Here is a 15,000-nt window from a genome sequence, read left to right on the forward strand (position 1 = left end):
TCGCAAAAAGATTCACGTAGCAATCTAATAGCTCTTAATGTCAACTGAATTGATGAGTGCTTCATAATCGTTTTATTTCGTTTGGTTTATCAAGTTTATATTGCATGTGACTGCCTATCTTCCACAGTTGAAATAAAATAAAAATTTTTGCTTTGGAAAAAGAGGTTGATGAACGGGCCAAGATTTACATATGACATAATTTAAAACGAGTGAATACATTGTTCCACGAAGATGGTAAGTGAATGTGTATGGCACTGATAGTTAGCTAGATAGTTAGATAGTTGCAAATTTTTAGGTTCAATAACTTTGTTTTTGCTTTTTTCACAGCATTCCAACCTAACAATTTCTTGTTCCAGTTATTTACTATGTAACATGTGTGACTCTTGGTTTCCATTCCATAAGTGAAACCATTGGAAATTATTAACAAAGGGACCACACCCCCTGAGACTAAGTCCTAATTAATCCAGCTAATAAACTTAGAGGGAATTCCTGGGAATCCACAAACTTTGCTGTATGAACTAAAATCCCTGCTAACTGAGAAGCTTTACCTCAGTCAACTTGGACTTTGTTGCAATCAATTTTCTTCATTCATTATTTGCCTATGTAGATTATTTCAGTTGTCTGTGTTCTTAGAATTTGCCTATCTTCTGTGTGAAACTGAAACTAAAGCAAAAGTTTGTTTATGGTTTAAAAATTGCTACATGCTGGTAATGAAATGGTGTATTAAATAGAACTTCAACTCCTCTATGAGAGTTTATTTTGAAAAAATAATGAAGACGTATCAGACGGGTAGTATTCATAGTGGTCCGGGCCCCGCTGCCGGGAGCTTATATCGTCCCCCTAGCATGCGTGACCACTCAAGCCAAATACCAGCATCCCATGCCGTTTCTTCGTAATACTACGAAGATATGTTGTATTTTCAGTTTTCATTATTTTCTAAAGTCTCTACTTGCCAAACTTCCTGATAAATCGAGACTGAAGGGTATTTTTGTTGTTAAATAGACTCCATAGTTGATCATTATTCAGTCTTTAGTCTGAATAAAATAAGCAGTGTGTGGCATCATGGAGTTAAAATCATAGTTTTTTTTTTTTTTTTTTTTTTTTTTTTTTTTAGTAAAAATGAGAAAGTGTTAAAAACGACTTAATCACACTTTCACTGCCAGAAAAATAATATTTTGCCATGATTGTAACAAAAAATAACTTATGGCATCTCCATACATCCACCATGGCATGTACATACATGCCCCCGGCAGATAGTCCCGCCATGCCATGGCATGTGCGTACATGCCACCCATCAGGAATGTGTTAAAATAATGGATGTAAGCTTTCAAGTGCAAAAAGCATTTTTCTGTGTCATATGCTTTCAAAAATTCATATTATTTTTGAAAATCAGTGAAAGCTTCAATATTTTGAGACATTTATTGGATTTTTTTAAAGCTAAACAAACCATAATAGGAATTATTAGAGGAAATGGTTTTAGGATTTATTGTTTTCATCACAGTTTTTACTGGAAGAATATGAATAAAAAAAAAAAAAAATTGGTGCCAAGTGCCATTTTTTTTTTATTACAGAGTAGTTCTTGAAATATTTCATTTTGCTTAAAAGTCATATTCATGATACAAGATAATGGAACATCAACTACTTTTCAGAAAATAGAAAAAAAGAAGAAGGGAAAGCTGGAATTTGTATTTAATGGGTTTAAGCCACTTGGAAGTTTGGCCGAATTTCTTATGGTGATTTTTGAACCAAGGACGTCATCCCTCAAGATAAAGTCCACCATCCTGTAACACAAATGTGAAACTAGACCTTGACCAGGTTATTTAATTGTTGACCTATCATTGGGATGTCTGCAAGCTATATGTTCCTCAAGTATTAATGGTGGAGAATTGTTGGCCTTTGACAGAATGTGCTTACTCTGACTTTTTGTAGATATTTTTCTTTACCAAATAGTTTTGTTTTATGTGTTCATTATGGCCAATTATAGTAATTGTTTAGAATGCCTTTGCATAGCTGATCATGACGATTTTGGTATTGATAGATTCCTCTCATGATCTAGTTCACATAAATATATATATATATGTATGAATTATTCTGTGGAAACCCCAAACCCCACAATCTTGGCCCACATAGCAGGGGAGGGCATTCAGAGGTACCAGGAATTTTGCATGTTAAAATAAGAATAATATAAGAATGCAATATAGATAATAACTCACTATGCTGTTGCCCCCCAACCCCCATCTTGGACAACAAAGAATCCTCCATGTATTCACAGTAGGATAGAGTATACGACACACACATGAAGCAAACACGCCTAGCCTAGGAATTAAAAGTTACTACTCTGATTGATAGATAAGCTGTGAGGATGCTCAGGTGTGAAGTTGACGGAGCCATGGGATTCTCACATGCTCCATCCTATCATACATACATGGTGGATTCTTTGTCTTCCTGGGTGGGAATTTCCCTGGCACCTGCCATGCCCTCTCCTGCTATAGGAGCCAAGATTGTGGGTAATGGGGCGGGGAGGTTTCCGTGGCATAATTTTGATGTATTTGTATTTTAGAGAGAGAGAGGAATCCATCGATACCAAAATCATTGAGATCAGCTATGTGAAGGTATTCTGAATATTTGCCCCCAATTAGTGGCTGTCTAATTAACACATTAAGGGTAAGAAAAACATACTTCATGGAGAAATGGAGAAAATGTGTGAAAGAAAAAGGTTAGAAATTGTTTTCAGTCGGTAATGCTATATTAACAAAATATATTTATAAAAGAGAAAAGAAATACTATATGTGTGTGTGTGTTCTTTCCTACTTATTCTTACATAGTGTTTAAATATGTGAGAAAAGCAAGGCTCAGAGGGTCCCATCTAAATTATCATGTAACTTTCTAAATAGATGCACATTTTGGCACACAACAGTATTTTGGAGATTGTTCCACATTTTGTCCTTAGTACAAATTAGGTTGTTGTCTTTGATGGTGATGATTTGATCTTTACTTTTAGTCTCAACTACTTATATAGTTCAAGAAGAGCTTTGGTTGATTTATAGATTTGCTGATCATATCCTGTTTGCCTCCTCATGGTTTGGGTATACTCATTTATTCCCATATAATATTTTTTATATATTACTGTAGATCTGTCTTCTGAACCCTTTCCAAAGGAACAGCTTGCTTTCACTAATCTTTTGCATATAGTATTGAACCACTTTTGGCCATTTTTAGCATCAATTTTGAATTTTGGCACAAATATGTCTAATCCTTCCGTATAGGCTTTGCAAAATGTTGAATATTGTACATCAATGTTCTCTTCATCCAGGATTGTTTCCAGGTTATGCCATTAAAGAACCTCTTTAAAGCTTTTATAATTACCTCTCTTGTAGATGTACTTTGTCTTTCTATCCTTACTTACGAAGAGTTTTTCCTGTAGCAGATAGTATGTAGTTTAATTCCTACATGGTCACTTTGTTTTGGAGAGGTGGACAGTACTACTTATTTTTGGTATTATTATTATGCTTTGGGAAGGTAAAGTGTAGTCTAACCCTCTTACCCTAGAATGATTTGTTACATTTTGGAAAAGGCAATACTTTTCCACAATTCCTTATGTGTGTGCGTATGCGTTTGTGTGTGTGTGTGTGTTTGGTAACCTTGTATACTACTCCTGTTGGTTTGTTTTGTCTCTTAATGCTGTCTCAGGAAAATGTTCAAACTCTCTCAACATATTCTCTGTGTAAATGACATATTTCCTTTTGATATGTTTTCTTTCCATGTTCCACACATATATAGACATTAATTATGTATGTATAATTTTGTGCCATTTCAGATATCAGAAACAATGCCCAGTCAAGCAGTAAAGGAGAGAAACCCTCATCAGGGGAATTTAAACACTGCAGCAGCAGTGAATGGGTCAGGGAAATGCGAAGTCCCACCATCTTTAGCTGCTTTAACATCTGTCATCTGTGCACATCAAAACAAGCTGAAGCCAATTGAAGCCAAGTTAAAGGAGCTTTTGTAAGTATGCTTCCAGTTATATTTATTTATTCTTTTCTACTAACTCTCACTTTTATTGCACTTAGATGTGCACACAGAGGCATAAGAATAGTCTTCATTATTTTTTTCCTTTCTTTCTTTCTTTCCTTCTTTCTTTCTTACTAGTTATAGAAAAGAAATATAAAGAAAATAAAAAAGTATGGGTGGATAGGAGTCGGGAAGACCTGTCGCCAAGCTGTGTGTATATATACTTTAAGCAAGACATGATTTACATAAATATAGATGCAGCTTATGGACTGAAACAAATATAGTTTGGGTAAGATTAATTATGTCAGTTAAATTCAAGCTCTGTATTTATTTTTCTCGGTCATTTTCCTTTGTACTAGTAATTTTGATGGATCAGTAACATCAGAGCATGCTTCATACAACTTTGATAAAAAATTGAGATTATGTATAAGCAGAACATGAATGTGACACCCTGTTTTCTGCCTCACTTAAGCCCAGGTTCCACTAGAGAATCAAAGACTATATGTTGTTTTGTTTTTTCTCTGATACATACCTAAATTTGGCCATAAATAGTGGTAATTTTTGACTTAACTCTGTTTCCAGATGCCAGAGTCAGGTGTGGTTAGTAGAACCTTGCTTTTCACAAACTGATCACCCTCCCCTACTGCTTTCTTCTAATAAACTAATTATTTTTACATTTTCACTGATTTTTTGCAGACAACATCAGCAGGTATTAGCAGAAGGTCTGCATGGTGAGAATGACCGCTTTAAGGAAGTTGAAGCCACCTTCAATTTGCCAGCATTGGTAAGCTTTCTTTCTTGCTTTTATACTGGTTATGAATTATTGGTAGCATAAGTAGGAGATTTAGACTGATTTAGTTTAAGACTACTCATTTACCAATGTTAAAAAAAGGGTTTAATAAAAGAACGGTTTGGCAAAAGGATTTCTCTCAGTCTCTTTCTCTCTTTCTTTCTGTCTCTTTCTCTCTTCTCTTTTCTCTCTCTCTCTCTCTCTCTCTCTCTCTCTCTCTCTCTCTCTCTCTCTCTCTCTCTCTCTCTCTCTCTCTCTCTCTCTCTCTCTCTCTTTTCTCTCCCTCTCTCTTCTCTCTCACACACACTCTTTCTCTCTCCTCTCTCTCTCTCTCTTCTCTTTCTTATTCTCTCTTTTTCTTCTTTATTTTCTTCCTTTCTCTTTCTCCTCTCTCTCTTGTCTCTCCTCCCCATGTGTCTGCAAGAATATAGCCATTCACTGAATACAAGTTTACTAATGTCATTATATGAGACAAAGGAGTCAAATGCTGTATGTGATGACTTCTTTGAATTTTATAATTTAAACCTATATAGTCAGTAACTATTTTTAATCATTTGTCAGGATCAGAATTATGCATTACCTTTACTTCAGAACTTGCTGTCTTTATTGAGAAAACCAGAATCTAATCCATAGCATTAATTGCATATTAAATTCATCCCATCTCACCAAGAACACCAACTAGTCCCAATACAGTTTCAAAACCCCATACCATACCTATATAGCGTGTAGAACACAGTGAAGCCTCAGTTATAGGTTTAAGGTACTTTATACTAGCTTCTCACATCAGCTGGTTTATTCTACAGCAGGTTAACTTGACATATGATTGAGAGAGTGGGTGAGTTGGAGATTATGTGTACTTGTGCGTGCTTAGATGACTAATAACTCATTTTCATGTTAATTTCAGTTTGCCGAGGTATCAATTTATTCCCAAAAACTAACAAGACTTAAGGCAGAGATGAATAGTATATCTGAAAGAACAACACGAATCAAGGTATGTATTAGTGTAGTGGTTATATATATATATATATATATATATATATATATATATATATATATATATATATATATATATATTATATATATATTATTTTTTTTTTTTTTTTTTTTTTTTTTTTTTTTTCTTCTTTTTTTTTTTTTTTGTTATTAAAGTGCTATAGATTATAATGTTAAAAAGGTATTGAAATTATATAGTTTTAGTTTTAGATCTAATATTTTACAAATTTTAAATGATTGTTAACATTTAGCCTATTGGGAGAGTTAAAATTACAATATTTAGGTAAACAGTTTTGAAATATTTGTACAAAAGTACATTTTGTTACTTCCAAATTTACATCATAGCTCAGGAATACATAACTTTTCTTTTTTCACCTCAATTTTATTTTATGCCTTGTTTCTATCATATGAAAAGTTTATAACAATTACAGATTGAAGTAGGCATAGTGTGGTGTCATAGACCTCAGATTGTGCTTATTCTCACTCATTAATAGAATCTTACTACCGTACATTATAAATTTACATTTGTATCAAGGAAGTATATTTGATCCTGATTTTATTTTTTTATTAATGAATATTATTATTATTTATTTATTATTATTTTTATTTATTTATTTTATTTTATTTTTTTTTCATAATTAAAAAAATATTGCATTTTTTCACACCATACAGAGGAGAGCAATTCGTCTGCAACAGCAGCAGCAGCAGAAGGCCCTGAACCAAGAGCAAGCCCGGGCTGAGCAAGCCGAGCGCGAAAAGCACCTCATTGCAAAACCAGCCTGGGCTTCTCCACCGGACGGACAGTGAAATTCTTGATCTTTAGTGTTGTTTACCTTGCGAACATGAGTTTATGTGTCCATTGCAGGCTTATATTGTGCTTTGTTCACTGTAAATGTTTATGAAGTTGTTTCATAATCATAGGCAGGTTAGAGACATGCCATGTTTTTTTTTTTATTGTTGGATTATTGTTATTGAAAGCTTTTATATGACCAGAAGTAGCCAGAGAATGTATTTTTTGATTATAAAAAAGAATGAGTAAGTTGTTTGTATATTAGTATTCCTGGTTTTAAGCATAATATATGTATATATATATATATTAAAAGACAAACTAGGGCATATAATTCATCATGTTGTGTTATTGTTATGTTTGTACACAAATATGCACTTCATAGTACTTAATAAATGATTATTAATTTGTAGACATTTGATAATAAAGTCTTTGTTACCAAACTTTAAAATTTGTAGTACATATTATTACCAAATAATTTGAATGTTTTTTTTTTTTTTTTCCCCCCACACAAAACTGAATGCCAGAACCACATATGGGCATATATGGCAGTATCAAGTAGTATTACTATTTACCTAACAACAAAAACTGTTACTTTCATGGTTGTTGCTAAATATTGTTGAATATGAGAGTCCATCATAAACTTCTGTCTGCAATTTCATGTAAAATTATTCTGAAAGTTTCTACAATCTCTTATGGATAACAGTTCAGTGTATATCAAAATATATGAAGAAAAAAAAATTGGTGGGGAGGGGAGCATGTGTGTGTGTCTGGCTGTCTGTGGTCCTTCATTACTAGTCTTGAAGAATAAACATAAGGAAGAAAATAAAATATATTGAAAAGTTTCCAATAAAAACTCATTTAGTTTTCTTATGGAATATCTCTGGAATATTTCCAGGGTCATTTCATAAGGCTAAATGCTAACATTTTGACGGAAAAATATCTAAGCATAGTTACAAACCAAGTAAGCTATCTCACTGACAGCAAATGAGTAAACTGTTATTATAATTCCTATAGGAGGATGATATGTACACATTTTTTTCTAATATGAGCAAATTTCTTGTATCATCTTTAGAGATATTGTTGTTCAGAGCAGCATTAATGAATAAAACAGCCAAGAGTAGGGCAACACTAAACCCACATTTTACATCAAAAGAGACTTCACAGACAGAGGCTTGAATCAGTAAAGTATTCTGATTATAATGGTGATCGCTTCACCTCATATTTTATCAACCTGGTAAACTAATGACCTCAGGTGACCATGTTGGGATCTGCAGAAGCATTCTCCACACTAATTCTCAACTCTCTTGTGCCTAAACTGTGGGTGAGGAAGGCTTTTGTAGTTTGTGACAGCTGGCAGGTAGTTGCAGAATAAAGCTTACTGTCAGGAGATGCCAGGGCTGTTGATTAAAAATATATGCAACTTTCGTATCTCTTCCTCAGAAAACTTATTAACAACTCATTTAAGGAAAATACAAAGAAAAAATCATGATTTTATTCAAGATTATATTTCCTTTTTAACAATAGTGAAAAAAAAAAAATACAAAATCTTAAGTTTCTTACATTAAAGTAGCCTCTTATCTTGTAGCTTTTCCATTCCTTGTGCTCAGATGGATCTCTCTCTTTGAATTATGTCCCTTACATGCCAGATATACAGACTCCCTCCCTTAGATAGTTGGATTAGTTACATTTAGAATTTTTATTGTGTGACCTATAGACTTTTCAGTTTAAACTAGGAGCAACTGACATAATAGCTTGAAAAATATTTTCCATTTATATGGGCTGTGAAGTACAAAAAAATATTTTATAATTGATTATGAAATTGTAGCAATGTTAACTTCAGACAACTTATAAACTCATTAGAAAAAAAATAATCTTTTGTTCTAAATGCAGTTTTACTAAGACTTAATGATTTATAATGACACAAGCATGTGCTTGCCTTAGTAAGCCAGAAACTGAATTAGGCTAGGAATACATAAGTTAGAGCAGTTAAATGGTTAATGATTAATGGTTAGAAGAAATAAATGTGCTAGACATCAGAGGTCATATAGCACTATGGTAAAGTATTGTGATGAAAGGGTGGAAATGAATGAATTAACTATCAGGATAACATGTTAGATGTCAAAGGTCGTAGAATACTTTAGAATAGAATGGTAGTGAATAGGGTATAGAGAGGGAGCAAATGGAATACTTGGGGATTTGTAAAAGGGGATTGGGTTAAAGGTATAGGGTAATCAGAACAAATGGAGGAAGGGAGAGTAACACTGTATGAGAAAAACTGCAAAAGAGCTATTTTGAAATAATCAGAGGGTAATATGGTAAGAAATGATAGTTGGAGAAGTTGGAGAAGAATCCAGAGAATGAGATTAGGAAACAGGAAGGTGGTAAAGTATCGGGAAGAATGTCAGGAGGGGAGGGATCCGGAGGACATTGTTGTGATATAAGGGACGTGAGCATCTAACTGGTGGTGTTAAGGATAATGGGGAAGGAAGAGTGAATGATGATGCACATGGAGGAGGAGAGGATAGGGTGTTTTTTGGGTGAGGAAGAGGGGTAGGGGGAACTTTGGAGGAGGAGGATGGATACTGGTAAATACTTTGAATGTAGAGCAAATAGGAATAGAGGGATTGGAGAGTGGATGAGGAAGTTTTGGATATCTTCAAGAGTTTCTGGAGGGAAGCTGGGTGAGGAGGCCTGAGAAACAAAGAGGAGGAGAAGAGGGAAACAAATGTCTGAGGAGCAGAGGGAGGGGTGGGTGTAGGAGAGGAAATGACGGGAGAAGATGGAGTGGAATGTTTAGATTTTCCGGTGTGACAGGCAGAGTGAGAAGGAGGGGTAGGCAATGGGGAAGTGGTAGAGATTGGAGTATCTGGATGTAGACTGGAAAAGGAATTTGACTGGAGAGAGAGGGAGTAGAGATAGGATGGTTCAGGGTAGAGGAAAGAGATACTGGGGGAGATGCTGAGACTTCTTGAGAAGTACAGTTTTGGAATAGGTAGAAAGAGGAAAACCTAGTTTGAATCTGAGAACTGTTACCTCTGATTCAAGCTTGTAGGCAGGGCAGCTCCTATAAAATACATTATGGGAGCCACCACAATTGGCACACGTGTGTGACTGAGCAGAGCAGTTTGAACGGCCACAGTTGGGCACAGCAGGCTGTGAAGCAAGTGTTTAGCAGGTGGCCAAAATGCTAACATTTCTGACACTTGATGGGGAAGAGGTGAATATGGTTGGAAAGGGCAAGACACTCCACCAACATAAACTTCATGGGAGGTCATGTCTACAGAAGCTTATCTTGGCAATATTGGTGTAGGACTTACATTTTCCTCTGGAAGGAATAGTGTAGCACTGGACTGCTGCTGCATCATAGTCAATGAGGTCTAACCAGTCCTTGTGGTAGACAGGACAATCAGTTGGAGAGACAGAAACAGTTCTGGTATGGTATTAAGGGAGGAGTGAGGTTGGGCAGGAATAGGTTTGCCAGTGAATTCAGTCAGGAGAGATAGTGCATGAGCTTGGGTCTCAGATGTATCTGTGACAAGGTATGAACGATCGGAAAGACTGCAAAAGGACACTGTTGGAAGAGAAGGGTATTGTCAGAGTATGGGGCAGTAGGGAGAATCACAAAGAATTGATCCCATTTGGCCAGGCCAAAAAGGGTACTCAAAAGGTTTGCAGAGGTGGAAGCAGTAGAAAGATGATGACAGGAGGAAGATGGGGTGATATGGAGAGAGGTAGTACTGTTGGGAGGAGGACAATAAGGATAAAGAGTAGTAATAAGGGCAGCGGGGGTAGACAGAGGAAAAGATTGTGTAGTATGAGATGAAATGGAGGATATAGGATGTTGGGAGAGAAAGGGTGTATTCTGGAGGTTGAGTAAAGATGATTCAGAATGGATCGTGTTGACAGCAAACATCGAGGAGGGGGTATTAATATCAGCTGTCGGAGCCATGGTCAAAAGAGAGGCAGGGGTCGGAAAACCAGTGAAATCAAATTTAGATGAGGAAGGGGCAAGCCTTAATTAATACCCTAGTAAGGGTAAAAGATCTCCATTATTAGCCATGGTGAGAGGAAACAGTCTATCCCGCAGGGTCCCCACGAAGGGTAAGCGCTAGGCAGTTAACCAAGGGAATACCATGCCCATGGCTCCCCGAGGCCACTCATGACCGACACAAAGCCTGCCTCTCAACACAGCTCTCACACTTTAGGAAGTGGACAGAAGGGGATGAAGAAGAGAGGGAAAAGGAAAGGGCTAAGGTCCAAGGTAAAGGGTGATCCCCTGCATTGGGACCCAGTCTCCATCTCCTAGGCCCCCGCACAAAAACAACGAGCAAGGGATTAGGAGGGTAGAGCAATTAAAAAGTGAGATGTAAAATGTTTAAGGAGTACATGGTCCAGTACTATTTTGGACCCTCATATTTTCATAATGACTTTTAAGAGTATCATGAAAATTATGATTATCTTTAGCTATTATTATCAGTATCATTATCATCATCACTATTACTATTATTATCAAATTTTTCTTATTCTTATTCTCATCACCATTATTATAATTAGTAATGTTAATATCATCATCACTGTTATTATTATCAATTCTTTATCATCATCAACATCATAACTGTAAAACTGAAGTCCAAACTCAATCGATATCCTCAGACACCAAAGAACCAGATATATATGAAGGATAAAGACAAACACATGAAGAATACAAACTTTATAAAACAATAAATATTGTTTGATATTCAAGTTCTAATTTATCCATAGGAAAAGGATAAAGACAGGCACATGAAGAACACTAACTCAATAAAAACATGTCACTTTTATTGATAATAAAACTTTTTTATTTATTGTGACTAACTGAAAATGTATTCACAATATTTATATTTACTTGTTCTATGTAATTGTCATAATATATATTACAAAAGAAATAAAAAGTTTGTAAGCGCTAAACAAATGGAATGTACATGTACTTCACTTTTTCTATACATCCACTGAACACTATACACCATAATTATAAGCACAAAACCAAATTACCATTCTGTCTTTCATTTAGAAACAACCTTCTTAATGTACCATTCCGTAATAGGTAAATTCTGCAAACATAACACTTGACATGGCAATTTTATCATATATAAACACTCTAGTCATCAACACGAATTTCAGAATCCACTCCAACACGACACGATCTCACTTGTCATTTTGTGCAACCACTGCTATCACATTTCTAAACTACCTGGAATAGAGCTCTTGCTCCTCGTCATCGGATTCAGAGAGGAGGGGAACCTTCTGGTAATTTTCCGCAGGTGTTAAGGGAATGTGCTGTGGCGGTGGGGGTTTTTGTGGGTGTATGGCCTTCAACACCACGTGCAAGATGATCCCAATGATACAGAAGAAGAGTCCCAGCTGTTGGAAGAAGGAGACAATACTATGAAATAGCTGGCAACTAATACTTCATTCTATTAAGCAGTTTCTGGTTCTGTGTTGTTTTGAAAGTTATATACCCAGTTTAGAGTCCAAGAAAGAATGCCATCATACTCTCATTATGCAAAGTGTAATCCAGAAAATAATACATAGAAAGACACACTACATATTAGACTACTCTCATTCTACTTTAAAACTTCCCTTTGGACATCAATGGAAACTTTTTTATTATCATTATATTTTGAATACTTACCACATTTATATTTGTAAGATGTTCATTGTAGATGTAAACGGCCAAAGAGAGTGTCATGATTTCTTTGGCAACGCCAGAAATAGAGAATGTAAGAGATGAAGTAAAACACACCAGTAGATATTCCGACACCTGAAAAATATTGAAAAGAAATTACTGTCAAAAGAACAATCTCTACAAAAAATTATCACAGAAAAGCTTGTAAGTTCCCAGTACCGAAGTATACTGATTTACAATAGGAGTAGTTGTAATATTGCTTATCTATTTTACTATTTATGGATCTTTGCATTCAGTTCCTATTCACAACTTACCTCCATAAAAAAAGCAAGAATAGCACCAAATATAACTCTCCCCCACATATATAATGCTTCCGAAGAATCTGTAAACCTAAATCCATATTCACTTGCTGCTATCGCTGTCCCTGTAATAAAAAAAAGAAGAGAAATCATTAAATTTTGAGATAGATAGACAGATGGATGGACAGATATAGATATACATATATACGTAGATATATATAGATATATTACTACTGATAATAAGAACAAACATACACGAACACCCACACAACACTAATCTATTTTCAAAATGACTTTCCATGAGCCTCAGCAAATTTTTTTTCCTTTATTGTAACTATACCTTCCATAATAACGGCAAGAGGTAGGAGTGATACAGTCATCCAAGGCTGTATGTGGTAAACCATATCAATGGGATTACTTAGCCCCAGCTCGGACTTCTGCATGACCAGCTGTGACAATGTCCAACGCAGACCGCTAAGGAGAGAAAAATTCAAATAGATAATGATCACAAGGAGGTCAGAAAAGAGAATTAGAATAAGAAGAAACTAAATGATTTGTATCTTAAATGGTTGCTAAAGCTGAACCTTCCTGCTACTTCTGCTTGTCTGACAGAACATTAATTAATATTTAAAGAGTTGAGATACATGTTTCGAATTATTAGCAAGAAGTGATGTGTGCAAATATATATACATATAAATAAATATATTCCTAGATAAGTGTCTTCATATGATGACCATAATACTAATAATCATTATTCTAGCACTGCAAACACAGTCCTTGAATACTAGATTATCTTTATCTCCCTGGTCTTATTCACATTTGGGGCAAAAGTGACTCACTCAGCTCTCTCAACCTTAATCAACTTCAAACTACGCATCAGATTTTGGGGAGGGTTTACATCCAATCTTCAATTAACTTTCCACCTTCTGCTACATCAGTAATAAAATTATCTTTTTAAGATTGTAGAATGGTTTTAATTATATGAGTCATGTTGATGATTCAGCATACATTGCACGTACTTGTGTGTATACAAGATGACTATCAAGGCACTAACGAGGACAATTATGTTGCAACGTTTCCATGATCATGATAAAGATTAGCAACAATGAGTAAGCAATGAATTCAAACGTCAACAAAGTCGCCAATACCACTAACCTCAACAGGGAAGCAATTAGAACAAGAATGAATCCAAAGAGATTGAATAAGGTGTATTTGTAGGTGAAGAGAAAGAGTCCTCCAGCAATTAGGACAACCAGGAGAACAACACTCCACCTCTGGAAAATGAAGCATAATTTTATTATTTTTCATTACACAAATACTTATTAATCTATCTCTATATCCTAATCTAACTATAAATATCTGTCTGTACAAAACATACACACTGACTGACTGACTGACTGAGTGTCTCTCTCTCTCTCTCTCTCTCTCTCTCTCTCTCTCCTCTCTCTCTCTCCCTCCCTCTCCTCTCCTCCCTCCATCTCTCTCCTCCCTCTCCTCTCCTCTCTCTCTCTCCTCCCTCTCTCTCTCCCTCCCTCTCTCTCTCCCTCCCTCTCTCCTCTCCCTCCCTCTCTCTCTCCCTCTCCTCTCTCCCCTCCCTCCCTCTCTCTCCTCCCTCCTCTCTCTCTCTCTCCTTCCCTCTCTCTCTCTCCTCTTCTCTCCTTCTCTCTCTCTTCTCCCTTTCTCTCCCTCTCCTCTCTCCCTTCTCTCCCTCTCTCTCCTCCTCTCCTCTTCTCCTCCTCGTCTCTCTCTCTTCTTTCTCTCTCTCGCACTTACCTCCTTCTCTTTGCTACTCTCTGCTCTGCCTCCTTCTCTCTCTCTCATGCTCCAGTCTCTCTCTTTGCATTCAAATGACACTGATGTTTTTGTTGTCTGCTGAGGTTGGTCATGGTGACTTTTATGCAAGTACTTATGTGTGATGGCTATTTTCGTCATATACGGGTTTGTTTTGCTGTTGTGTGGTTTGTGTGTGCTGTGTTGTGTGTGTGTGTGTGTGGTGTGTGTGTGTGTGTGTGTGTGTGTGTGTGTGTGTGGTGTGTGTGTGTGTGTGTGTGTGTGTGTGTGTGTGTGTGTGGTGTGTGTGTGAGTGTGTGTGAGTGTGTGTGTGAGTGTGTGTGTGAGTGTGTGTGTGAGTGTGAGTGTGAGTGTGAGTGTGAGTGGAGTGTGAGTGTGCAAGTGCGTGTGCGTGGGCTTGTGCGTGTGAGTGTGCTTGTGCTTGTGTGCGTGCTTGTGCTTTTGTGTGAGCGTGTGCATGTGCATGGTGTGTGAGAGTGGAAGTGCATGTGAGTGCGTCCGTGTAAGTGCATACATATGCATATGCGTGTGAAACATTTCTAGTATAATGTTAAATTCACACTCTTAAACAAACTTACCATTTCCTCCAGTTTGAAAATAATTGCAAATACTAGAATAAAAAGCAGCGCTGTAGATTTAGACATAGTGTATCTGAAAGGAA

General features: G+C 36.2%; 2 protein-coding genes across 13 annotated transcripts in view; one reads left to right on the top strand and one right to left on the bottom strand.

The window, feature by feature from the left end:
* Window positions 1–7,035, top strand: part of LOC119574470 (biogenesis of lysosome-related organelles complex 1 subunit 6-like) — a 7,223-nt gene extending 188 nt beyond the window's left edge. Inside the window, exons 1-5 of one of the 2 annotated variants that reach the window (XM_037921717.1) lie at window positions 71–234; window positions 3,818–4,005; window positions 4,708–4,795; window positions 5,706–5,792; window positions 6,467–7,035. In XM_037921717.1, coding sequence (XP_037777645.1) covers window positions 232–234; window positions 3,818–4,005; window positions 4,708–4,795; window positions 5,706–5,792; window positions 6,467–6,601 — 501 coding nt within the window. In that variant the 5' untranslated portion in view covers window positions 71–231 and the 3' untranslated portion in view covers window positions 6,602–7,035. Of the gene's footprint in view, window positions 1–70; window positions 235–3,817; window positions 4,006–4,707; window positions 4,796–5,705; window positions 5,793–6,466 lie in introns of those variants that run through there. The other variant, XM_037921708.1, reaches the window with a different exon arrangement.
* A 4,243-nt stretch (window positions 7,036–11,278) lies between these two features.
* Window positions 11,279–15,000, bottom strand: part of LOC119574481 (solute carrier family 35 member C2-like) — a 31,385-nt gene continuing 27,663 nt past the window's right edge. For 5 of the 11 annotated variants that reach the window (XM_037921808.1, XM_037921794.1, XM_037921768.1 and 2 more), the window contains 6 exons: window positions 14,918–14,990; window positions 13,704–13,822; window positions 12,889–13,022; window positions 12,564–12,673; window positions 12,256–12,384; window positions 11,710–11,984 (listed from right to left, as the gene is read on the bottom strand). In XM_037921808.1, the coding sequence (XP_037777736.1) occupies window positions 11,811–11,984; window positions 12,256–12,384; window positions 12,564–12,673; window positions 12,889–13,022; window positions 13,704–13,822; window positions 14,918–14,990 (739 nt within the window). In that variant the 3' untranslated portion in view covers window positions 11,710–11,810. Of the gene's footprint in view, window positions 11,985–12,255; window positions 12,385–12,563; window positions 12,674–12,888; window positions 13,023–13,703; window positions 13,823–14,917; window positions 14,991–15,000 lie in introns of all 11 variants that reach the window. The other 6 variants (XM_037921735.1, XM_037921744.1, XM_037921801.1 and 3 more) reach the window with 4 other exon arrangements.

This window comes from Penaeus monodon, chromosome 1, assembly GCF_015228065.2.
Source record: "Penaeus monodon isolate SGIC_2016 chromosome 1, NSTDA_Pmon_1, whole genome shotgun sequence".
Taxonomy (NCBI): Eukaryota; Metazoa; Arthropoda; class Malacostraca; order Decapoda; family Penaeidae; genus Penaeus; species Penaeus monodon.